The following is a 25934-nucleotide window of genomic DNA, read 5'->3' on the forward strand; positions in this document are numbered from 1 at the left end:
TCCACTTAAAATTAAAACAGAAGGTGCTGGAAAAATGCAGCAGTCACCAGGGCCGAGTTATGGTCAAAATGATGGTGTTGAGCTGCCGTTAGAAAATAACCAGCAATCCAACAAGCCACTCAAAATATTGAATCAAACAAAATTGATCAAAGATTGAGCCAAAGTATTCTGTTTTCCAACATGGTGCTATGATTTTTTGTGATGGTTTTAATGTTCTCACAATTACCTGGTGTAGTCCGGGTTTATTTTATACTCATTCCAACCCATCGCTGTTCATGAGCACATTACCCCCACTCTGATTCCCCATCCCATCAGAGACAACTGAGTCACTGACTGGAAATTAGGGCTTTTAATGAGAGCTCTGACAACCGAGAATGCACCGTCAGCAGAATCAACCCGAGCGAACAAACCCCAGACAGTGAACATTATCCCCCCCAGACCCAAATATAAAACAGTGAACATTATCCCCCAGACCTGAATATAAAACAGTGAACATTATCCCCCAGACCCAAATATAAAACAGTGAACATTATGCCCCCCAGACCCGAATATAAAACAGTGAACATTATCCCCCAGACCCGAATATAAAACAGTGAACATTATCTCCCAGACCCGAATATAAAACAGTGAACATTATCCCCCAGACCCGAATATAAAACAGTGAACATTATCCCCCAGACCCGAATATAAAACAATGAACATTATCCCCCCCAGACCCGAATATAAAACAGTGAACATTATCCCCCAGACCCGAATATAAAACAGTGAACATTATCTCCCAGACCCGAATATAAAACAGCGAACATTATCCCCCAGACCCGAATATAAAACAGTGAACATTATCCCCCCCAGACCCGAATATAAAAGTGAACATTATCCCCCCCAGACCCGAATATAAAACAGTGAACATTAACCCCCCCAGACCCGAATATAAAGCAGTGAACATTATCTCCCAGACCCGAATATAAAACAGTGAACATTCTCCCCCCAGACCTGAATATAAAACAGTGAACATTATCTCCCAAACCGAATATAAAACAGTGAACATTATCCCCCAGACCCAAATATAAAACAATGAACATTACCCCCCCCCCCAAGACCCGAATATAAAACAGTGAACATTATCCCCCAGATCCGAATATAAAGCAGTGAACATTATCCCCCAGAACCAAATAAAGAACAGTGAACATTATCCACCCCCCCACTTGAATACAAAATTGTCCTGATGGATTCAGACAGCATTATCACAATATTCCAAATGTGTTTTTTCCAGGAATAGATTCAGCGGCTGTATCACTGGAGGCCAGAGATACTCTCCTCAAACTCGGCTCATGTGAGGAATCCCTCCAATGAGGCTCAGGAATGCTACAACCAGAGTCACGTGACCACCAAGTGTGTAACTGAACAAACTACCGCAACGTTGAAGATGTGTTTCAGTGTGAAATGATTTGCTTCACCTGTTGCTTCAGATTTGAGAGAGGGTAATTTGACCTTGACCCAGGCACTTTTCAGATCTGAAAGTGATGGCCTTTAGCACAATCACAAGGCTGCACAATACAGAGGGAACACTAATCTGTTTCGTTCTGCGACTATGTCGTGGTTACACGAGTGATACTTTCCACTAATTAGCTGCCAGCACCAAAAAGGCATTCAGCCTCCCACACAAATGAGCAAGGCTGGGTATGAATATCTTTGCCAGTGCAGTGCCGGGTACCAGGCTGTACATCCCAGTGAGTGGCTGATAAATCAAGGAACATGCTGTTTGATTCTGTCAGAATAGGTAGTGATTTTTTCAGCAGGAAACACTCACCAAACCAAAAATACAATGTTTACTGTGAATACAGATTGGGCAGCACTTGCTGAACAATCCTGAGTGTGTCAATAGCTACACTCATAATCAACTGAAGATAATCAGTCGAGTTCATAATACGGCTCAGTTGTAGTTGTGAGAAGCAACTTACATTTATACTCAGCGATCCTTTCCCTGCAAACAAAAGGAGAATTTTCAAGTCTTGCACCTTTTTTGAATTTCCCAGAAGCTTGAGAAACCTACAGTCTTCTATTGATTTCTCCATGGTGATGCTTCAAGTCAATGAGAGTCCACCAATTGTGATCATTTGAAATTTGGCATTCTTCTGTTTGTCCTGATGAGTGCATGATGAAGAGATTCAGCAACAGGTCTCTCTTTTCAGCAATATTCAAGTTCAGTTCTAACAAGTATCTGTGCATTGTTTTATGTTCCTTGATAATTAAATGTGATCGGGGAAGTGTCACTGTGAATAATGTGCAAGTCAGTAAGAATTGTCAGCATTTTCTAATTGGAAATCTTAAGCAGTGGAACCTTTCAGACACTGAATTGTACAGTTTGCACCAAACATCAATTTAAGATTGCAGGAAAAGTTCATAAACTTATGAGAAACAAGTTCCTGTTGAGAGTTCCTGAATTTAAAAAAAATCACAGATGGTGCTTTTAAAAAGGGACACAGCAGCCCTGAAAATCAGTGACATCTCAGAATATTAAACTTCAGCCAGTTGTAGGGATCGTTAATGTCAGCAGAAACAAACCAAATATTGTCAGACTATCAATCCTGGATGTGATTAACAGCTGCAGTAACTGCAAAATCCAACTCCTGCAGGCAATTGTGAACTTGCAGATGTGTCAGCAAGTGGGATGACCGAGTTTATCCCTTCCCACACACAGAGCAGGTGAATGGCCTCTCCCCAGTGTGGGTGAGCTCATGTAAATGCAGGCTGCCAGACTGAGTGAATCCCTTCCCACACATGGAGCAAGTGAATGGTCTCTCCCCAGTGTGAGTGCGTTGATGAGCAGTGAGGATTGATAACTGCCTGAAACTCTTTCCACAGTATGTGCAAATAAATGGCTTCTCCTCCGTGTGAATTCGCTGATGTGACAGGAGGCTGGATGAATTGGTGAATTCCCTCCCACACATGGAACAGGTGAACGGCCTTTCCCCAGTGTGAACTCGCCTGTGTGCACTGAGGTTGGATGAAGACCTGAACCTCTTTCCACAGGAAGTGCAGCTGAACGGTCTCTCCTCTGTGTGAACTCGCTGGTGTGACAGCAGGTTAGATGACAGAGTGAATCTCTTACCACACACAGAACAGGTGAATGGCTTCTCTCCTGTGTGAATTCGCTGGTGTGACCAAAGACCAGATGGCCCAGCAAAATCCTTCCCACACAAGGAGCAGGTGAACGATCTCTTCCCAGTGTGAACTCGCTGATGTGCACTGAGGTTGGATGAACATGAGAACCGCTTTCCACAGGTGGAGCAGCTGAATGGCCTCTCCTCAGTGTGAGTTCGCTGGTGTAACAGCAGGTGGGATGAGGTAGTGAATCCTTTCCCACACACAGAACAGATGAATGGCCACTCTCCAGTGTGACTGTGTCTATGGTTTTCCAGCAAGTATGGATAATTGAATCCTTTACCACAATCATCACATTTCCATGGTTTCTTCATTTTCCCAGCCCCAATGTGACTGTGTCGATGGGTTTCCAACCGGGATGGATAATTGAATCCTTTACCACAATCCTCACATTTCCACGGTTTGTCCACGGTGCTGTTGTCCTTCTGTCTCTCCAGGTTGGATGATTAGTTGAAGCCTCATCCACATACACACCATGTGTATGGTTTCTCCCCACTGTGAATGGTGTGATGTTTTTCAGGCTGTGTAACTGGTTAAAACTCTATCCACAGTCAGTTCACTGGAGCACTCTCACTTGGGTATGTGTGTGTGTGTCTCAGTTCTTTATCTGTCACATTGAATTTTGAAATTTTCTTCCACTGACAAAACAGGGAATGATTTTTCCCTCCACTGTCAAAAGCAATCATATTCAGGTCATGATGAATCGAATGGCTCTGTCAGAACTTGACCTGAAATTTAGTTTGAGTTTCCTGTCTGTGAATCCTCCTCATCAAGTTTCCTGCAAAAAGAGTTTTAAAAAACTGCTTCAGAACTGACAATTTCAGTTTCCACGAAACATTTCTCCATCTCATTTATCTTGAGCTGTAATCCCCATCCCACACACTCTCTCTTGTCCCTGAGCTGAAATCAAACTCATTGCCCCATCTCCACTCTGAGCCCAGCTCCCTCTCCCTCCAGCTGGATTCAGTCCTCCAGACCATGTACAGATTGAGAGTACAATCAAGGAGTCAATTATTTTCCTTCCAAGTCAGGGGACGTGCAGCCCCACTGACTCTATTGTTACCACAATAGGCACATGTGCTCTGCTCACCAATGAAACACCACGGTGACCATTAACATGGGCCTGTTCCGAGGAAAGGCTCCATTTTATTTGTGCCACAACAGCAGGGGAATTACCTCCTGCACAGGCACAAAGGTATCATCAGTCACAGAAAATAATTGCAGCTGGCGTCTCAAACCTCATTTCACCATTTGCTCTCAGACATTCTCAATTCAATTTTGAAATGCAAACTGAAATCTGGCATTATGTGGTAAATTAAAACACATTTTAATGGTCATTTTCAGAATGACTATTCCCAAGAATTAATTCCCAAGTCAGTAAATTAAAATTCTCATCAGCAATGACGGCAGCACAGTGGTTAGAACTGCTGCCTCACAGCTCCAGGGACCTGGGTTCGATTCCCAACTTGGGTCACTGTCCGTGTGGAGTCTGCCCGTTCTCCCCATGTCTGCGTGGGTTTTCTCCAGATGCTCCGGTTTCCTCCCATCGTCCAAAGATATGCCAGTTAGGTGCATTGGCTATGCTAAATTGCCCCTTAGTGTCCTGGGATGAGTAGGTTCGAGGGATTAGCAGGTTACATATGTGGGGTTATGGGAAGATGGCTTAGGTGGGATTGTTGTTGGTGCAGACCCGATGGGCCGAATAACCTCCTTCAGCACTGTAGGGATTCTATGAAATACTTTGGGAGAATTGCTATTTCAATGGGCATTTTCACATGCTATAAAATGATTTTTCAAAACAAATTAATACTTTAATGATTAATAAATAAAAAGTATTTAATAAAACAACCACCCAGTGTGGGGTTCAGGATTCTAACTCAGGGTTTCTGAGCTCCAGGAACCACGAACTGAACCAGCCGGGAATTGTCTCCACAAAACTTCCCCAACTCCCTCCCGGGAAAAAGCTGCAAACCCGGGAGCTGCAGCTTTTTACTGGGGGTGTTGGGGCCTCCAGCGGGTGTTTGTGAATCCTCCCCGCCCACCTCCCAGGGTTTCCTTCCTTCCCAGAGATCAGAGTCCTCATTGATTTGAGGCCAAAGTGTAACCTCTTATTTATTGTCCCCCTCCCCCATCCTCTGATGTGAACCATCCTCCAGTGGCTGAGCCAGGATGGGGCCGTTAACCTGGGCCTGTTCCCGGGAGGGAGAAGCCCCGCAGCTGCAAACCAGGGAGCTGACAATGATTCTGAAGGGTTTGCGGATCCACAAAGTGTTTCCAAATCCTCCCAGCCACCGCCTAACGCTGACTCCGCTTCTCCGGGACAAACAAGCGCCAAGGACAGCAATGACACTGCGCATGCTCCACATCACAATGCCCAGGCGCTGATTGACGGTAGCTCCGGACCAATAGGAAGAGGGGGCAGGGCTGGAGGACCGAGCGGGAGCGGCTGGTCCTCCAGCCAATCGGAGTGAATGAGGGGCGGGACCTGAAGCACGCGCAGTGCGGGTAATGGCGCGGACGGCCGGTTTTAGTTTGGAAGCGAGATCAATACGAGGTAGAGGGCGGCGCGCGGGGAATGATAAATGTGGCGGGTGGGTGGAGAGGCTTTGTAAACATGTTGTTCAAACCCAAACCCCGGAAATGAACTTCCCGTTTCCCCCCTTTGTCCCAAATGGAGCGGCAGCTTGTAGTGTTAGACCCAGGCTGACTGCCGCCATTGAGGCTGCATGTGGGAGGCCGGCAGGGATTGTGATCGGAGAGGGAAGCCCTGACGTCACAATGGAATGGGTGAGGGTGTGACATCACAATGAAATGGATGAGGGTTCCAGATGAATGGCCTCCTCCTACAATGTATTTTATTATTCATTATTATTAATTAATAACCATTCTGATTTCCAGCTGTTTCTGAGTTTTAACTGTATCCTCTATTGTGAACACCGAGGCAAAATACTTGTTCAATTCATCTCCCAGCTCCTTATTTTTCATTATCAATTCCTGGACTCACTTTCTATGAGACAGTTAAGAAATGAGGTCGAGCAAGTGACTGAAGTGTCAGTCAGGGAGCACTATTGGGAGCACCAATAGTTTCAAAATAGTTCAGGAAAAAGATAGGACAGGTCCACAGGTCAAGGCCCTAAACTGGAGCAGGGCTACTTTTGTGGGCATTAGGCAGGATCTAGCAGATGTCGATTAGGTGAGTTTGTTTGAAGGGAAAGGAATGACTGGCAAATGGGAGGTTTTAAAAGTGTGATATCAAGAGTCCAGGGGCAGTATATTCCTGTTCAGATGAAGGGAAAGAATGGTAAATTTAGGGTTCTCTGGCAGACAAGGGACATTGAGGCTCTGGTCAGGTAAAAGAAGGAAGCATACATTGGGTTTAGGCAATTGGGGACAAGTGAATCACTCTGACTATAAAAAGTGTAAGAAAATACTGAAGAGAGAAATCAGGAGGACAAAAAGAGAGTATGATATGGATCTGGCAGGTAAGATTAAAGACAATTCCAAGAGGTTCTATAGCTATATTAAGAGTAAAATGGTGGCTAGAGAGAGAATAGGTCCCCTTAAAAATCAGTATGGCCATCTGTGTGTGGAGCCACAGGAGATGGGTGAGATTTTTAATGAATACTTCTCCTCTGTGTTTACTGCGGAGAGCACCATGGGTGCTAAAGAAATAAGGGGAACAAGTGGTGATGTCTTGGGCACACGCATGTTACTTGGGAGGAGGTATCTGCAGCCTTATAAAAGCAAATTACTGCGGATGCTGGAATCTGAAACCAAGAGAGAAAATGCTGGAAAATCTCAGCAGGTCTGGCAGCATCTGTAAGGAGAGAAAAGAGCTGATGTTTCTTGTCTCGATGACCCTTTGTCAAAGCTCTGAAACATCAGTTCTTTTCTCTCCATCCAGATGCTGCCAGACCTGCTGAGAATGGGGAGACAGTGTGTGGGATGGAGATTTACAGCTTTTGGGGAATGAGAGAGGAAAGAATGTTCCATAGAAATTGTCTGTTCTGAATTTCTATCCTGTACTGACACTGATTTTACAGGATATTGAAAGAGGAATCACAGGCTGAAATCTCAAACTTCACGTCTAGATCTGACAGAGTCATATTCCTTGGGACCTCAATATCATTGGACTTTGAATCCAGAAGGAGAAATGATTGTCCAGTCTTTCGATTTGAAAAGATTTGAAATGTCAGTGTGAGTGAAAAAGCATCAACACACTGCCACACTCGAGTGAGAGTGTTCCAATACACTGACTAAAGAGCTTTAATCAGTTACACAGTCTGAATAAATATCACGCCATTCACAGCGGGTAGAGACTGTAATCTTGTCCTGTGTGTGGACGAAGTTTCAAATAATTGTCCACCCAAGAGCGAGGTAAGGACACCTGCACCATGGAGAAACCATGGGAATGTGTGGACTGTGGGAAGAGATACAGATACCCATCCCTGCTGGAAGATCATCGGCGCAGCCACACTGGGGAGAGGCCGTTCATCTGCTCTCAGTGTGGGAAGGGATTCACTCGGGTATCCAACCTGCAATCACACCAGCTACGTCACACAGGGGAGAGGCCATTCACCTGCTCTCACTGTGGGGAGGGATTCACTCGGTCATCCAACCTGCAGTCATACCAGCGAGTTCACACTGGGGAGAGGCCATTCACCTGCTCTCAATGTGGGCAGGGATTCATTCAGTCATCCAGCCTGCTGACACACCAGCGAGTTCACACTGGGGAGAGGCCATTTACCTGCTCTCAGTGTGGGAAGGGATTCACTCGGTCATTCAGCCTGCAAAGACACCAGCGAGTTCACACTGGGGAGAGGCCATTCACCTGTTCTCAGTGTGGGAAGGGATTCATGAACTCATCCAACCTGCGGACGCACGAACGAGTTCACACTGGGGAAAGACCGTTCATCTGCTCTCAGTGTGGGCAAGAATTCACTCAGTCAGCCGACCTGCAGAGACACCAGCGCCGTCACACAGGGGAGAGGCCGTTCACCTGCTCTCAGTGTGGGAAAGGATTCATTCGGTCATCCCACCTGCAGATACACCAGCAAGTTCATACTGGGGAGAGACCATTCATCTGCTCTCAGTGTGGGAAGGGATTTACGAACTCATCTGACCTGCAGACACACCAGCGAGTTCACACAGGGGAGAGGCCATTCACCTGCTCTCAGTGTGGAAAGCGTTTCAGAGTTTCATCCGAGCTGCTGAGACACCAGCAAGTTCACGAGTGATTCCAGTGGTTGGATTCTGCTGCTTTGTTTCTGCTCTCAGTTGCATCCAGGACTGCATTTTGTTCATTCTCACAGTCGGTCAATGGGAAGGGTCAGAGGGTTTCTTTGTGCTGGACTGGCTGGTCTCAGCCTCCAGTGGGCTGATGCTCTTTGAGTCTTTTTGTGAATACCTGGTTTCAAATGTCACAAGGATCACAGAGTGACAGGGTGTTAGGAAGTTGAGAGATATTTAGTCAGAAGAAAACAGAGGTTGGCAGTGCAAAGGTACATTTCTGAATGGAGGGCTGTGACAAGTGACATTCCTCAGGGATCAGTGCTGGGACCTTTGCTGTTTGTAATGTATATAAATGATTTGGAGGAAAATGTAACTGGTTTGATTGGTAAGTTTGTGGACAACACAAAGGTTGGTGGAATTGTGGATAGCGATGGGGACTGGCAGAGGATACAGCAGGATATAGATCAGTTGGAGACTTGGGCAGAGAGATGGCAGATGAAGTTTAGTCTGGACAAATGTGAGGTAATGCATTTTGGAAGGTCTAATACAGATGGGAAACACACAGTAAATGGCAGAACCCTTAAGAGTATTCATAGGCAGAGGGATCTGGGTGTACAGGTACACAGGTCATTGAAAGTGGCAATGCAGGTGGAGAAGATAATCAAGAAGGCATACGGCATGCTTGCCTTCATCGGCCGGGGCATTGAGTTTAAAAATTGGCAAGTCATGTTGCAGCTTTATAGAACCTTAGTTAGACCGCACTTGGAATCTAGTGTTCAATTCTGGTCACCACACTACCAGAAGGATGTGGAGGCTTTGGAGAGGGTGTGGAAAATATTTATCAGGATGTTGCCTGGCGTGGAGGGCATTAGCTATGAGGAGAGGTTGGAGAAACTTGGTTTGTTCTCACTGGAACGACGGAGGTTGAAGAGGGCGACCTGATAGAAGTCTACAAGATTATGAGGGGCATGGACAGAGTGGATAATCAGAACCTTTTTCCCAGGTTGGAAGAGTCAATTACTAGGGGGCATAGGTTTAAGGTGCGAGGGGCAAAGTTTAAAGGAGATGTACAAGGCAGGTTTTTTACACAGAGGGTGGTGGGTGCCTGGAACGCGTTGTCGGGGAAGGTATTGGAAGCAGATATGATAGTGACTTTAAGATGTGTCTTGACAAATATATGAATAGCATAGGAATAGAGGGATATGGTCCCCAGAAAGGTAGGGGGTTTTAGTTCAGACGGGCAGCATGGTTGCCACATGCTTGGAGGGCCAAAGGGCTTGTTTCTGTGCTGTAATTTTATAGAGAATAAAATAGAATCAATACAGTACAGAAGGAGGCCATTCGGCCCATCGAGTCTGTACTGACCACAATCCCACCCAGGCCCTACTCCCGCAACCTCACACATTTACCCTGCTAATCCCCCTGACACTAGGATCAATTTAGTATGGCCAATCAACCTAACCTGCACATCTTTGGACATTTATTGGTGAAACTAACAATGCAATAACACGAAGGGCCGATAGTTAACAGTGCTATAAAACAGGTGGATGTAATCGTCAACAGAGCCCAATTCCCTAAACCTTTCTCATATAGACTTTCACCCGTGCCCTCCTGGCGACCCCACAACATCTCCATCTCCCGTGGTCCAGCGCCACATCAACACGTCCCCCCAGGATGCACATCAGAACTGGAGGCAGCCAGCTGCACTCCGCACCCATTTGCCTGTGATGCCCCTGGCAGGCGTCTGCTGGAGAGCTGGGACCTAGAGGGGTCCAGCCGTCTTCCTGGTGATATGGATGTATCCTTGCCTTGCTGTTCACCCTGCTGCTCTTGAGATGCACCGGTGTCAGGAAAGGGGGAGTCGGAAAGCCCTGCATCCCATCGGCCAGAATCCCCGGGTGGAAGGCCCCAGCACCGTCCCCAGGCCCCCCTCCTCCCTCGAGGCGCCAATGGACCCCTGGGTCACTTCATGGGACGGTGAAGCTGACTCGGGGGAGGGAGTGGTGATTGGGAAATTCTGCAGGGGTGGTGATTGAGGAGGGGGTTGGGGGGAGCTCTGCAGGAGTCCTGATGGGGGAGAGAGCTGGTGATCGGGGAAACTCTGCAGGGGTGGTGATTGAGGAGAGGGTTAGTGGGGGGAGCTCTGCAGGAGTCCTGATGGGGGAGGGAGCTGGTGATCGGGGAAACTCTGCAGGGGTGGTGATTGAGGAGAGGGTTAGTGGGGGGAGCTCTGCAGGAGTCCTGATGGGGGAGGGAGCTGGTGATCGGGGAAACTCTGCAGGGGTGGTGATCGGGGAGGGGGTGAGAGGGGGAACTCTGCAGGGATGCTGATTGGGGGAGGGGTTGGTGATTTGGGGGAAACGCTACAGATGAGGAGATTGGCGGGGCGATTTCTGTGGGGAGGGGGGGATGTCCACTGAAGATGGAAACTGGGAGGATGGAGCGCATGCACAATGACACCCCTCCAGATCAGCAGCTGGCTTCCCCAGCAAGTTTAGGTTCCTCCCCTTCCTCCTGCAGTGAGGATTATATTGTGACTGTTTTTGACTAAGTGCCACAAGATTGCTTTTTTAAAATTTGCCCAAGAAACGAGTTTGAAACTTTTCTCACTCATTCAGCACTTCGAATTTTTTACATGGAATTCCACCCGATGTCTTTTGGTTCTAAACCAATGGAAACAGACATGCATTTTATCAAAACCTCTCAAAAGTTTGAATATCACTATTAAATCTTTCCTTAACCTTTCCTGCTCTCATCCAGGTAAAGAATATTCCCCCTTACTCCTGATTTATACCTTGTGAATCATGGCAAGCCTTTGGGGAGTCATTAAGTGAGTAACCTGCCACAAAACTCCCAACCTCTGATCTGCTCTTGTAACCTCAGTGTTTAAATGACTGGTCAATGGTAACCCCAAAGTTATTGCTGGTGGGGCATTCACTGATGGTAATGCCATTGAATATCAAGGGAAGATGGTTAGATTTTCTTGCTGGAAATAGATATTTCCTGATAATTATGTGGTGTCAATATGAATTGACAATCAGCTCCAACCTGAATGTTGTCCTGGTCCTGCGCTGCATGCGGGCAGCTTCAGTATTCAGAGTTGTGAATGGTAATATACACTGCAATCATCAGTGAACATCCCCGTTTCCCACCCTACGGTGGGGAGACGGTAATTAATGAAGCAGCTGAAAATGATTAGGCCCAGGAGACATGAGGAACAACAAAATATATTTATATAGCGCCTTAAAGTAATAAAACATCCAAGGAGCATTGTAAAATAAAGTATGATATTGAGCCACAAAGAAGATATTTGGTTAGATGACCAAACGTTGGGTCAAAGTGGTAGATTTTAAGGGGTGTGTTAAAGGAGTAAAGCGAGGTGGAGAGTTGGAGATGTGTCGGGATGGTATTCCAGAGGTTGGAGCCTCAGCAACTGAAGGTAGAGCTTGTAATGGTGAAGCAAGGTCAGGGACAAACTAAAGACCAGAATTAGAGCAGTGTAATATATTGAGGGTTGTGGGGCTTATCGGAGATTATGGATATTGGGACAGGCAAGGTCATGGAGTGATTTGAAACCAAGGATGAGAATTTTAATGTTAAGTTGTTGCTTTACTGGGTGGATCATCGTGCACAAGGGTGATAGTGGAATAACACTTAATGTGAGTTTAAACATGGCCAGCAGAGTTTTAGATGAACCCTGCAGTGACCCTTGCAGTGATGACTGACCAACAACCACAGCCATCCTCGTCTGTACCTGGTATATCCCCAACCGGCGGAGAGTTCCGCCCCCCCCAACTCCCACCGATTCCAACCCTGTGTCGGTCCCTTCCTGCCACACTCAATCAAATGATGTCTTGATGGATTTTCTTTGGTTTTTTTTTGTTTTGTTTTGTTTTTTTGTTTAAAGAAAACAAAATTTTCTTTGTTCTTCGTTCTGTTTGGAACATCCCAAATGCCCATCCAATTTCCTTTTTAATTGTTTATTGTCTCCACTTCCTCCACCCTCGTAGTCAGCGGGTTTCAGGTCATTACCATTCGCTGCATTAGAATATTCTTCCTCACATCTCCCCCCCCCCCACCCCCCACTCCCCCCCCCCTCCCACTCCCCCCCTGCATCTCTGACCCAAAACAAGAAATCTGTGTCCCCCCTCGTCCTTGTCCCTTCAGCTAATAGGAACAGCTTTTCTTTGTCCACCTTATCTAAACCTGTCAGAATCTTGTCCACCTCTATCAAATCTCCCCTCAACCTCCTTTGCTCCAAGGGGAACAACCCCAGCCTGACATTGACAATAAAGAACAAACTAACAGAATATGTTCCTGTCTGAAATCAAATGGGAATGTTTAATTTCTGTTTTAAAGATATTGTGAATATATTGTCCTGGACAATAAAGGAATCAGCTATAACTGAGCAAGAAGAAGACAGTTTCAATGTGGAATTGAGTGGAATATTCTCTCTGGATTTAAACAATGGAGGAACTGCAAACATGGAAGAAAATAAATTTCAAAATGTGAACTCTGAACAGACTGTTTTCAAAATAGAACTTGAAAATTCACAAATGAACAGCAATGAAGGCTCTCTCTTTGCAGGAGGAACTTTGGATTATAATTATTGTAAAAAGAAAACCATCAGAAAAGACTGCAAGCAGTAATTTCCATCTTCAGTGGACTGAGATTCCTGGACATGGAACCCAGCAGTGTGCTGTTACCAAGCTGGACTTGTGAATGTGAAGTGGACAATGGAGGGATTATTATGTCTATTGCAGGTTATAAGATAGATCAACATAGGAAAACAGTGGACTTCGGAACAGGAGGAGGCCATTTGGCCCTTCGAGCCTGCTCCGCCATTCAATAAGATCATGGCTGTTGTTAAGATATACAGCATGTTGTATATTGTAATATTCTAAATGGGATATTATGAAGGTGATACATTTTCATTTTTTCCTGTTTTTGTTCCAAAAATCTAATTTTATAATTCCTATGTTTTAGAAATATGAATTAGTTGCAAGAATTGCTTTTAAAAAATGGAAAACCTGGATTGAGAATCTGATGAAAACACCCTCAGGGAATTCGCAGTCACAAAGCATGGCCCATGTTGGTTTAAGAAGTCAAAACTCGAGAGGTAAGAACTGTAAAAGGTCAGCTGGATCTTTTAGCTGGAGACAGGGTCTGACAATTATTGTACTGTTTTCGGTGAATTCTTCATGCAGACCTCAGGGAAAAAGGGTTTAGTTTTGAAGCTAAATATCTGTCAGATATTCCACCTGGTCTCTGTTACCATGGGGATATGTGATTGAGGGTGGAGCCTTGGTTAGAATTAGACCATAAGATATAGGAGCAGAATTAGGCTATTCGGCCCATCGAATCTGCTGTGCCATTCGATCATGGCTGATAAATCTCAACCCCATTCTCCTGCCTTTTCCCCGTAACCTTTTGAGTCCTTTCCAATCAATGACCTGGTTCCAGCGGACAGTCTGCAGTTAGCTTGGAAGCCACCACTTGTGGGACCAGGAGCTGTGAACCAGCTGTGGGACTAGAAGCCTAGAGGACCATTAGAAACCAGGGGTGTTTCCAACATTTAAATCCCTCAGCAAGAATGCAGTGAAGCCCATGTTTGGACTGAGGAGTCCACAGTTTGAGAGCTTAAAGGAAAATTGGAGGCTTGTTTCGTGAAAAGATAATGGATGGACTCCCATAAACTCTTGGAGCTTGGAGAATATCTGGAGTACTGGGGAGAATTAAAGTGAATTGTGGAGAGCTTTGACATACCTTTGGGATGGTCCGAGGGATGGTTCCTAGGAACAGAAGTGAATGAACCTTCAAGATATTGTTAAGTATAAAGAAACTCTTGGGGTGAGGTAAAAAAATAGAACTAGGTTTATATCATAAATCTTTATTGCGTGTAGTATTCAATTTGTAGTGTTGTCTTTTTAAATTTTAGTTAAACATACAATAAAGTTTGTTTTTGTTTAACAATGTGGAATCTTGTGATGTAATTCTTTCAGTTAATCACCGGGTGTTCGAATTTCTCTGCAAACGTTAACAGTCCTGACCGGGATCGCAAAAATTCACACAAACAGTGTTTCAAAACAAATCGAAGAGAAAGATGTTTTTTCTTCTTCAGTACAAACGTTACACATGAAGAAACCCTCTTCTGGTATCTCCAATAATTTGTTGCTTTGAGCAATTCTTTTCATGGAACAATCAGATAATTGATGACTGAAAATGGAACTAATTGTATCCCTTTAAAGCAGGAGGGCGATCGCCCGGCACAGAGGGTAATTAGGGATTTCTCCCATAGACCAATTGACAGGGATTCTACCCTCCAACCACCTGAAGTGAATTCTTTACATGAATCATCCGTGCCAGTGCAGTTATCAACTTGCAGTTTGGCTGATCAGAAAATGCTTTGTTGCTGATTTTCCTTGTGTTAGGAAGTGACAATGCCAAGGCCAGATCTTGTTTCCTCCTTGATCAGGATGTAACCCGTGTCCACATCGCCACTTCATTCTTCCACTGGTTGTATGGTTCAGACTCCGAGAGCATCAGCAGGTAATCAGACCCTGACAATTCCCACTGCCTTTCAGTCATTTCTCACAAAAGCTTGAGTGAATCCCCTCCCACACTCGGAGCAGATGAATGGCCTCGGCCCAGTGTGAACGCGTTGGTTTGTCAGCGGGAGGGAAGAGTGAGTGAATCCCTTCCCACGCTCTGAGCAGGGGAACAGTCCCTCACCCGTGTGAAATCGCTGGTGGTTCTGCAGGGTAGATGACTGAGTGAATCCCTTTCCACACACACAACAGGTGAATGGTCTCTCCCCATTGTGAACCCGCTGGTGTGTCAGCAGGGCAGACGAATCGCTGAATTTCTTCCCACACTCAGAGCAGGTGAATGGCCTCTCCCTGATGTGAAGTCGCTGGTGATTCCTCAGGGTGGATGAATCACGAAATCCCCTTCCAAGCTCAGAGCAGGTGAACAGTGTCTCCACAGTGTGGCTGCATCGAAGGGTTTCCAGCTTCGAGGGACAATTGAATCCCTTCCCACAGTCCCTACATTTCCATGGTCTGAGTGTCTTTGTACATCTCCAGGTTCAGATGAAGGTTTGACCCCACAGATAACACATACATGGTCTCTCTCCTCACTGTGAATCCTTCAATCTTTTCCAGGCTGTGTAACTGGTTAAAGCTCTTTCCACAGTCAGTTCACTGGAATACTCTCACTCGAGTGTCTGTGTCTCAGTGATTTTCCAGTCACACTGATGTTTAAACAGTTTGAAGGGACAGACAAACATTTTCCATTCTAGTTTCAAATGCCGATGGTATTCAGATCCTGAATAATTGTGTGACTCTGTCAGATCCTAACGTCATGTTTGTTGAGATTTGTGTCTGTAAATTCTCCCCTTCTAATAGCCTGTGAAAGAAATTCACAAGAATCATTGCTGTCAGTACAGGATAAAAACTCAGAACAGACAATTCTAGTTTCTGTGGAACATTCTTTCCTCTCATTCTTGAAAATTTGTAAATCTCCATCCCAAACACTCTCCCTCCATTCTCACCTTTGTCTATTTGAGGTCTAACATTTTCCTGAGGGTGCTGATTCAACCTAATCGACAGATCCGTGCCGACTGTTTCATGTACAGGACACATATTCCTGAAATCTTCACACAGGCTTGTGTCTAAGCATATAAAACATTTGCATATTTAGTGAACTAAAAATGTATGCAATATTCAGCACTCTATTACATGATTAGAGATACAGATGGGTGCGGAAGAACTTGACTTGGGGAGCAAGCAATCATGTTCTGGAACTCACTGATGATGAGAGTGGTGGAAGTGGAGACGACCAGTGATTTCAAAATAAAATTGGTCGGGCACCTGAAGGAATGAAACGTACTGGGGAACAGGGATATCGAGGAAAAATGGCACCGAGTGGATTCCCCGACAGAGACTGGGCACGGACTCAAGTTGCTGAATTGATTTATCTTGTGCTCTGCTGACTCTTTGACTGGAAAATATACAGAGTAGTTACAATACTATTCTGGAATTAAACAAAATCAACTGTAATACAAATCCATAAATAATATACCTAATATGCACCATATAGTAAGAAGTCTCACAACACCAGGTTAAAGTCCAACAGGTTTATTTGGAATCACAAGCTTTCACAGCGCTGCCCCTTCATCAGGTGAGAAGGAGCAGCGCTCTGAAAGCTCGTGATTCCAAATAAACCCGTTGGACTTTAACCAGGTGTTGTGAGACTTCTTACTGTGCCCACCCCAGTCCAACACCGGCATCTCCACATCATATGCACCATATAACAACACCAGACATATCAATGTTGTTACGATCCTCATGGTCACCTTATAATCAGCAAATTCCCACAAATCCCAATAGAATAAACTAAAAGACAATGTTTCATTTTTAAAAATTTTACATTAAAAATTAATCTAAAATTAACATCACTGAATCATGCATTAAGAAACAGTATTTGAATAGACAGGATAAATTACACTTTAAAAAGCTAAGACAATAAAAACAGGTTCCACAAAATCACAAACATTTCCCCCTCAGTATATTTGGCTCTAATTCCAGTTCCAGAGAATTTCTCTGTCTCTGTATTTCCCAGGGGGAGAAAGAAAGTGTTTTCCTCACAGATGTTGTCCAGAGGATGAAGTTTGAGTCTGTGTGTGAAGTTTGAGTCTGTGTGTGAAGTTTGAGTCTGTGGTGAAGTTTGAGTCTGTGTGTGAAGTTTGAGTCTGTGGTGAAGTTTGAGTCTGTGGTGAAGTTTGAGTCTGTGGTGAAGCTACAAACAAAAGCTGTTCTGTTTCAAATCAAACTGCGGGACTTGGAAGAAAATGATGGGAAGAGATTTTGCAAAGTCCCCTCCCCCACTCCCTCAGCTGGCAGCCCAACGCGCAGGCGCAGAGAGCGCTGCTGAGCCGAGCTGTCCGGAGCAGGCGCAGAGAGCGCTGCTGAGCCGAGCTGTCCGGAGCAGGCGCAGTGCGGCTGCCGCCAACGTTCGCTCTCGATCTCTTTTTGGAGCAGCCGCCGGAGAGAGAGGGGGGAGGGGGAGATCACCGAGCGGCTTCTCGCTCTGGCCGGAGCCGCCAGCCGGTTGCCTGGAAACCGTGGCTGGAGGAGGTTCAGGGGGGAGGGGAACAATGGGTGGGGGCGGGGCTCCCAGGTCCGCGAGCCGGGCCTGCGTCATGGAACCCCGACACGTCACTGCGGAGCCGAGTAATTCCTATTGGCTGATTCAGGCAGCGCTCCATTGTGACGTCTCAATGCGGAAGTTGACCACTGAGCTTCAGATTAAAGCTTCCACTTGGATTTGAAAATACTTCGGCCATCAGTGAGTGGAAAAGCAGCAACACACTGCCACACCCGAGTGAGTGTGTTCCAGTGCACTGACTAAAGAGCTTTAACCAGTTACACTGCCTGAATAAATATCACACCATTCACAGCAGGGAGAGACTGTACCCGTGTTCTGTGTGTGGACAAGGCGTCAACTGATTGGCCACCCAAGGGAGAGGCAAGGACACCTGCACCATGGAGAAACCATGGAAATGTGCAGACTGTGGAAAGAGATACAGAGCCCCCTCTCTGCTAGATGCTCATCGGCGCAGCCACACTGGGGAAAGGCCATTCATCTGCTTTCAGTGTGGGGAGGGATTCGCTCTGTTGCCCAGCCTGCAGTCACACAAGCGAGTTCACACCGGAGAGAGACCGTTCACCTGCTCTCAGTGTGGAAAGGGATTCACTGTGTTATCCACTTTGCAGAGACACCAGCGAATTCACACTGGGGAGAGGCTGTTTATCTGCTCTCGGTGTAGGAAGGGATTCAACCAGTTATCCAATCTATGGACACACATGCGAATTCATACTGGGGAGAGGCCATTCATCTGCTCTCGTTGTGGGAAGAGATTCACTCAGTCATCCGACCTGCGGACACATCAGCACATTCACACCGGGGAGAGGCCATTCACCTGCTCTCAGTGTGGGAAGAGATTCACTCGGTCATCCGACCTGCAGAGACACCAGCGAGTTCACACTGGGGAGAGGCTGTTCACCTGCTCTCAGTGTGGGAAGAGATTCACTCGGTCATTCGACCTGCGGAGACACCAGCGAGTTCACACTGGGGAGAGGCCATTTACCTGCGCTCAGTGTGGGAAGGGTTTCAGTCACTTATCCACCCAGCAGAAACACCAGCGAGTTCACACTGGAGAGAGGCCCTTCACCTGCTCTCAGTGTGGGAAGAGATTCACTCAGTCATCCCACCTGCGGAGACACCAGCAAGTTCACTCAGGGGAGAGGCCATTTACCTGCTCTCAGTGTGGGAAGGGTTTCAGTCAGTTATCCAACCTGCAGAGACACCAGCAAATTCACATGGGGAGAGACCATTCACCTGCTCTGAGTGTGGGAAGGAATTCACTCAGTTACCCCACCTGTTGAGACATCAGTGAAGTTACACTGGGGAGAAACTGTCCACCTGCTCAGTGTATAAAAAGTGTTCAGAATTTCATCACAGCTGCTGAGGCACCAACAAGTTCACAGGGGTTGGATTCTGCTGTTATTGTTTCTGCTCTCAGTTACATCCAGGACTGCATTTTGTTCATTCTCACAGTTGGTCAATGGGGAGGGTCGGAGGGTTTCTTTCTGCTGGACTGGCCGGTCTCACAACTTTGCCTCCAGTGAGCTGATGTTCTTTGAGTCTTGTTGCGAATACCTTGTTTTAAATTTCACAAGGATCACAGAGTGACAGGGTGTTAGGAAGTTCAGAGATATTTAGTCAGCATTTCTGTTTGAAACTCCCCCAGGTGCCCATCCAATTTCCTTTGTAATTGTTTATTGTCTCCATTTCCTCCATCCTCGGAGGCAGTGAGTTCCAGGTCATTACCATTCGCTGCATCAAAATATTCTTCCTCACATCCCTCCCTACATCTCTGACCTGAAACTTTAAATCTGTGTCCCCCCTCGTCCATGTCCCATCAGCTAATGGGAACAGCTTTTCTTTGTCCACCTTATCTAAACCTGTCAGAATCTTGTCCACCTCTATCAAATCTCCCCTCAACCTCCTTTGCTCCAAGAGGAACAACCCCAGCCTGACATTGACAATAAAGAACAAACTAACAGAATATGTTAATACCTGAAATCAAATGGGAATGTTTAATTTCTGTTTTAAAGATATTGTGAATATCTTGTCCTGGACAATAAAGGAATTGCAATAACTCACCTTGGGTGTGGTTGAATGGAATATATCAATCTGATATCCACCTACAGTCCAGTGAAAGTCTGGAATGTGTAGCTGGAAATCCCTCCCTAACAGCACTGTGGGTGTACTTACACCTCAGGCATTGTAGCAGTTCAGGAAGGCAGTGTTGGGGTTGACCACGGCCGAGGCAGCTACATACAGCCACATATTCTGTTATAATTGAAGGACTGCAAATTGAATGTGAGGCATTATGGGACTGGACTATCTTGACCACATTCCTGTGACAGCTCAGTTTCTGCAATCACGAACCATTAAAGCTGCTTAGCAGGGCCCCGACAGAGGACCTGGTGAGAATATTTACTCAGAATGAGTTTGAATGAATCTTATTCCAGGACCGGCTGGTGTTCAGCGGCTGAGATACCCGAATCTGTGAAGAGGAGGTCTGACCAATCAACAAACAGTGTGAGATAGTTGGTTAAGAAGTTAAAAAGCGTTCTCAGGCATTGTTTAAATTATTTTATCCCAAATTTGTGATAAGAACTATGAGGGACATGTGACCCGATAGTCGGTGAAGTGACGGCATACTCCAAATAGCACTGGACTGAAAAGCAGACCTCTGAGAGTAGATTCTAATGGTTATAAACTGACCCAAGCATGGCCAGTGAAAAAATCAGAGCTTGAGCGAGGACTGGACAGGTCTCTTACCTGCTATTTGGAAACGAAGAACAAGAAACTTATCGATAAAATTATTAGAGAATAGAGCCAACATTTCGAGTCTGGAAGACACTTCATAACAGCTCTTATGAAGGGTCATCCATACCTGAAACATTGGCTCCACTCTGTCTCCACAGATGCTGTGGAGATGCCGGCGTTGGACTGGGGTAAACACAGTAAGAAGTTTAACAACACCAGGTTAAAGTCCAACAGGTTTATGTGGTTTCGAAAGCTTGTGTGGCTTTTGCTACCAAATAAACCTGTTGGACTTTAACCTGGTGTTGTTAAACTTCTTACTGTGTTTTCCACAGATGCTGTCAGACCTGCTGACATTTTCCAGCATTTTCTGTTTTTGTTTCAGATTCCAGCATCCACAGTATTTAACTTTTATGATAAAATGATTAGTTCTGATTGGAATCCCCACGACCCTTCCGCAAAACGGAGGGAGTGGTGGCAAAGGGAGAAAAAGGATAAGGATGGTAAAGTCTGGGTTCTGATTCTCTGAGCCCATGTAGAATAAACAAAATGAGTGAGCCAGTTTATAAAGAACAGAAGTTACCCATCCCTAACAAAACTGATCAAATAAAAATAATTAGGTTGTGGAATATAACAAAAAAATTAAGAGATGAAGTTTACAATCGAGTTTGTTTTGATTTTTATACTTGTGTAAAGTGGTATTATTGTGGGCCAATTTTTTTCTGCTCACTCCCCATCCCTTTAGGTTCTGTAGAAAAGTTAACCCTTTCAGCAGACAGTTCATTTCTTTTCAAATCACCTGAAAACCCGTGTCTATTTTAGTTTATAATTGAAGATTTATGGGAATTGGCTAAGATGGGCTTTCGGCATTTTTAAAGTATAAAAAAGTGATCTTGAGAAGGCAATTTGGTAGAGAGAGGTGAAGGGAGAGATGTTTACAGAGAGGTGTGGAGAGCTGTTGGTTTTACAAGTTATCCACGTTTTTGGAGCCGTCACTTCATGTCCTGGTCTGAGAGAGATGGAGAGAAGTCTGTTCAATTGTTAAAGTTAAACTTTCTCGATTAACTGTTAATCGATACTTTGCCTTTTATCGTTCTGACTTGTTACATTTTTAATGATTAATAAACTTTCTGAATTCACCATTTAAATTGTTCTTTCTTGCCATATGGTTAAGACACTGGAACCTGGTGTGATTTACGATTGGGGAGATTATTGTAAACAAGAGAACCCCCATAAATCTTAGTTCAAATAAATCAAAGTTCTGACAAATGGAATGTTATCCTTTATTACGAGAGAAATTGAACATCGGAGTAAAGAAGTTCTGCTTCAGTTATACAGGGCGTTTCTGAGACTGCATCTTGAACACTGGGTGCAGCTTTGTCTCCTATTTATGAAATGATACAAATGCATTGAGGGTGGTTCAGAGGAGGTTTAATAGATTGCTTCCCAATTCTTGACCCTCACAGGATAAAGTTTGTCCGATTTTCCTTGTCTTCACCTCTGACAAAGAGTCATCCTGACTCAAAATGTTGTCTCTATTCTCTCTTTACAGATGATGTCAGACTTGTTGAGATTGTCCAGCATTTTCTGTTTTTGTTTCACATTCCAACAACAGCAGAATTTTGCCTTCATACCAACTGTTGTTGGATAAGGGCATCAAAAATATCGGGTGTGGAACGAGAATGTGGAACGCAACTGTTATAGTGACATTAAAATAATGGACACAAAATGGTTACCTGGCACACAAAATGGACTCTGGGAAGGGACATTAAAAGGCACTGGCTTTGGGCACAGACAGTTACACAAAGAGTTAAAACCTGCAGTATCTGAATTGCTGCAGGAAGCTGGTCAGACCTGGGGCACTTTAAGATTTGAGATAAGAGCAGACCCAGAACAATGAGTTTGATAATAAGATCCACCACTGATGGGGACATAAATGTAACGAGATCAGCCACTGATGGAGACATAAATACATAAATGTATATATCGAAACCAGTCATTGATAGAGGACATAACTGCATAAATGTATCCATTCTATGTATAATGATGTGTTAACTGTCCATGTCTGTACCTGTCTGCTTGTAACAATGTGTTAATTGTCGATGTCTGTATCTGCCTCCTCAACTTGTAACGATCTATTAACGGCTAATGTCCGTACTATCTATTGTCTAAAAGGTACAAAGATGCTCAACTACCATTGTGTAGTTGAGAAGGTCGCTGCCAAGTACTGCGGAGTACCAGTGCTTTCTCCCAAAGCTTTGTCCGAAATAAAACTGTTTTGTTGAACCTCCAAGTCTGACTCCGAAGTGGGAAATTTCCCACAACACAAGCAGATCAGCCATGATCTAAATAAATGGTGGAGCAGACTCAAAGGGCCAAATGGCCAACTTCTGCTCCTATGTCGAATGTTGGTCACAAATTCCTGAGAATTGTGAAACAAGGCTGGAAGATTCGCCTTGCTTGTGTTCGTGGGAAAATGTCCAGGAGAACCATCACTGTGAAGGACAGCTCTGGGATTAAAGGTTGCCCGACTGGAAAAGGAAAACAATGGAAATAAACTCTTGGGGAGTGAAAAATCACCTTGGACTCATTCTTGGAGAATTGAGTGTGAACATTCCAAGGTGGAATAAAATATAACCATTGAGTGGGACATTTGATGGTGTTAAGAGGAAAAGGGCAAAGTTCAATTTTACAGTTTAAGGGTTATGTTCCCGACAAAGAAGTGTTTAGTCATTGTTGCTTCCAGTTTGTTGGAGTAGAAGTCATAAAACTTGGAAGTTTTGTCCTGTGATTCTTCAATTTACTCATTGAGTTTAGAATTCATTTCTTTAAATTATTGATCATTACAGAGATCCTAATAATTCATTCAAAGCCCTGTGTTTTGACTTCCCATTTGAGCCTGGGGTACCTTTCTGTCTCTCTATTGCTCTTGTCAATGACAGCCAGGCGACGGAGCTGAGGGCTGAATTTAGCTGTGAATAATGAGGCCTGCGCCCCAGTTGGAAAACTGCAATGTATGTTGCAGTAATCGAGAGACAGGAAGGTGCTGGAGGACTGAGTGAGAAATGGGCCTCCAATCAATTGTTATATCGGTCACTCAGGGCTAAAGAGAAACCCGTCTCTTTAAATACATATACAGGGAAGAGGCTGCAATGAAATCTGCCCCTTTTAACATGCACAAAAGCTGGAGGATGAGATTGACAGGCTGCAGGAGGAGTCCATACAGCCCATCATCCTCCTGCTATCTCTTTGAAAGAACTCTCTGATTCATCCAACTGCACTGTTCTTTCCCCAAATTCTTCCCACTCAAGTCTTTACCCTTTGGAGGTTAACTATTGAATCTGCTTTCAGGCAGATCAGAACAACTCACTGTGTCAAAAAATAAAATCTCATCTCTCCCTCTGGCTCCTTTGCCAATTACCTTAGAGGGATCACTTTCTGTTAAAGAGCCTGCCAACCCCTCTCACCCACTTTCCCTAAAGTGCATCAATCTCATCAGGAAAAGTCCAGAAAAAAAATCAAATATTTTTACTGATAAAAGTTTATTAATGAAACAGAACATGGTTAAAAACAAACAGAAAATGACTTGAGGATCAAAGACAACCAGAGTAAAAGGATGTTCACAATGTTCTGGACACAAATGGTTTCTCTTGAATTCATCTGTAGCCTGTTCCCTGCCCTCTTTGTGGAACACCTCCGCTCAGTCCACAAGCATGACCCTGACCTTCCGCTTGCTTGCCATTAGAATTCACCACCTTGCTCTCACACTCACATTTCTGTCCTCGGCCTGCTGCAATGTTCCGGAGAAGCCCAACACAAGCTGGACAAACAGCCCCTCATCTTCCGATGAGGCACTTTACAGCCTCCTGGACTCAACATTGAGTTCAACAACTTCACACCCTGAACTCTCTCCTACATTTTGGTTTGTTGTTTTTTTGCCGAGTGCCAGTCTGTATCTTGTTTTCATGTTTTTTGCTTCCAGACAGAGCTGTCCTTTATTCTGCCAATAACACTTACTCTGGGCCAATGCTTTGTTTCTTTACCACAACCATTACCTCTCCCTTTGCCTTGGGTTCCGGGATATTTTTGTCATTTAATCTCACCCACCCTCTAACCAATCCCTGACTTTCCCTTTTGTTCTACCTGCCCCTCCCCCCTTTCTCACCAGCATCAAACCCATCACATTTCTCCCTCTCTTTCGTTCTGAAGTAGAGTTACATTGGACGTGAAACATTAACTCTGTTTCTCTCTCCACAGATGCTGCCAGACCTGCTGCGTTTTTCCAGTTCTTTCTGTATTTATTTTAGATCTATCTGTAGTGATAGGAAAAACACTATTTACTATCCCAGAAAAATAAATGTCCTTCATCAGCTTTTGTGGATCATTTCAGTGGAAATGTGCTCTCCCAGGCTCAAAGAGCATCAGCCCATTGGAAGCAAAGTTGTGAGACCGGCCAGTCCAACAGAAAGAAACCCTCCGACCCTCCCACTTCACCAAGTGTCAGAATGAACATGGTTCAGTCCTGGGTGTGATTAACAGCAGCAATAACAGCAGAATCCAACCCCTGTCATCACTTGTGAACTCGCTGGTGTCTCTGCAGGGATGTTGACTGAGTGAATCCCTTTCCACACACAGAGCAGGTGAATGGTCTCTCCCCAGTGTGAACTCGAACGTGTACCTGCAGTCTGGATAACTGAGTGAATCCCTTCCCACAGTGAGAGCAGGTAAACAGCCCCTCCCCGGTGTGAACCCGCTGGTGTGTCAGCAGGCTGGATGCCCGGGTGAATCCCTTTCCACACACACAGCAGATAAATGGCCTCTCCCCAATGTGAGTTCGCTGGTGTTCCCGCAGGTTGAATGAATCAGTGAATCCCTTCCCACACACAGAGCAGGTGAATGGTTTCTCCCCAGTGTGAATTCGCTGGTGTCTCTGCAGGTGGGATGATGTTCGAAACCTCTTTGTGCAGTGAGAGCAGCTGAATGGTCTCTCCTCGGTGTGAATGTGCTGGTGGTCCCTCAGATCCTGAGACCTTTTGAATTCACTCCCACAGTCGGAGCATTTAAAGGGTCTCTCACTGGTGTGAACTCGCTGGTGTTCCTGCAGGTTGGATGTTGATCTAAATCTCTTTGAGCATTGAGAGCAGCTGAACGGTTTCTCCTCAGTGTGAATTCGCTCGTGTCTCAGCAGTTCCTGCGCCCTTTTGAAGCTGCTCCCACAGTCGGAGCATTTAAAGGGTCTCTCATTAGTGTGAGTGACTTTGTGGTTCAACAGCTTGGAGAAATAAGTGAATCCCATGCCACACTCAGAGCAGGTGAATGGCCACTCCTCAGTGTGAATACGTCGATGAATTTCCAGCCGAGATGGGAATCTGAATCCCTTCCCACAGTCCCGACATTTCCATGGTTTCTCCATGGTTCAGGTGTCCTTGTGACTCTCCAGGTTAAACAATCAGTTAAATCTCACACAGAACACGGGTACAGTCTCTGCCCACTCTGAAAGCTGTGATGTATTTTCAGGCTATATAACTGGTTAAAGCTCTTTCCACAGTCAGTGCACTGGAACACTCTCACTCGGGTGTGTGTGTGCGTTGGTGCTTTTCCAGTCACACTGACATTTAACGCCTTCTGAAGCAGACAGA

The 25934-nt window shown here is 45.2% G+C and overlaps 1 protein-coding gene across 1 annotated transcript; it reads right to left on the reverse strand.

Annotated features, from left to right (window-relative positions):
- Nucleotides 1-2681: 2681 nt before the first annotated feature.
- Nucleotides 2682-25591, reverse strand: LOC144480712 (uncharacterized). The gene is made up of 3 exons (XM_078200304.1): nt 24923-25591; nt 20311-20313; nt 2682-3395 (listed from the first exon to the last, which is right to left on the reverse strand). The coding sequence occupies exons 1-3, from the start codon at nt 25589-25591 to the stop codon at nt 2682-2684; spliced, it is 1386 nt and encodes a 461-aa protein (XP_078056430.1).
- Nucleotides 25592-25934: the final 343 nt, after the last annotated feature.

This window comes from Mustelus asterias, chromosome 30 (genome assembly GCF_964213995.1).
Source record: "Mustelus asterias chromosome 30, sMusAst1.hap1.1, whole genome shotgun sequence".
In the NCBI taxonomy this organism is placed as follows: Eukaryota; Metazoa; Chordata; class Chondrichthyes; order Carcharhiniformes; family Triakidae; genus Mustelus; species Mustelus asterias.

Bases quoted from the DNA above. Each gene is read 5' to 3' on its own strand.
- LOC144480712 (XM_078200304.1), bottom strand. From the start codon at position 25,591: ATGGGATTCACTTATTTCTCCAAGCTGTTGAACCACAAAGTCACTCAC.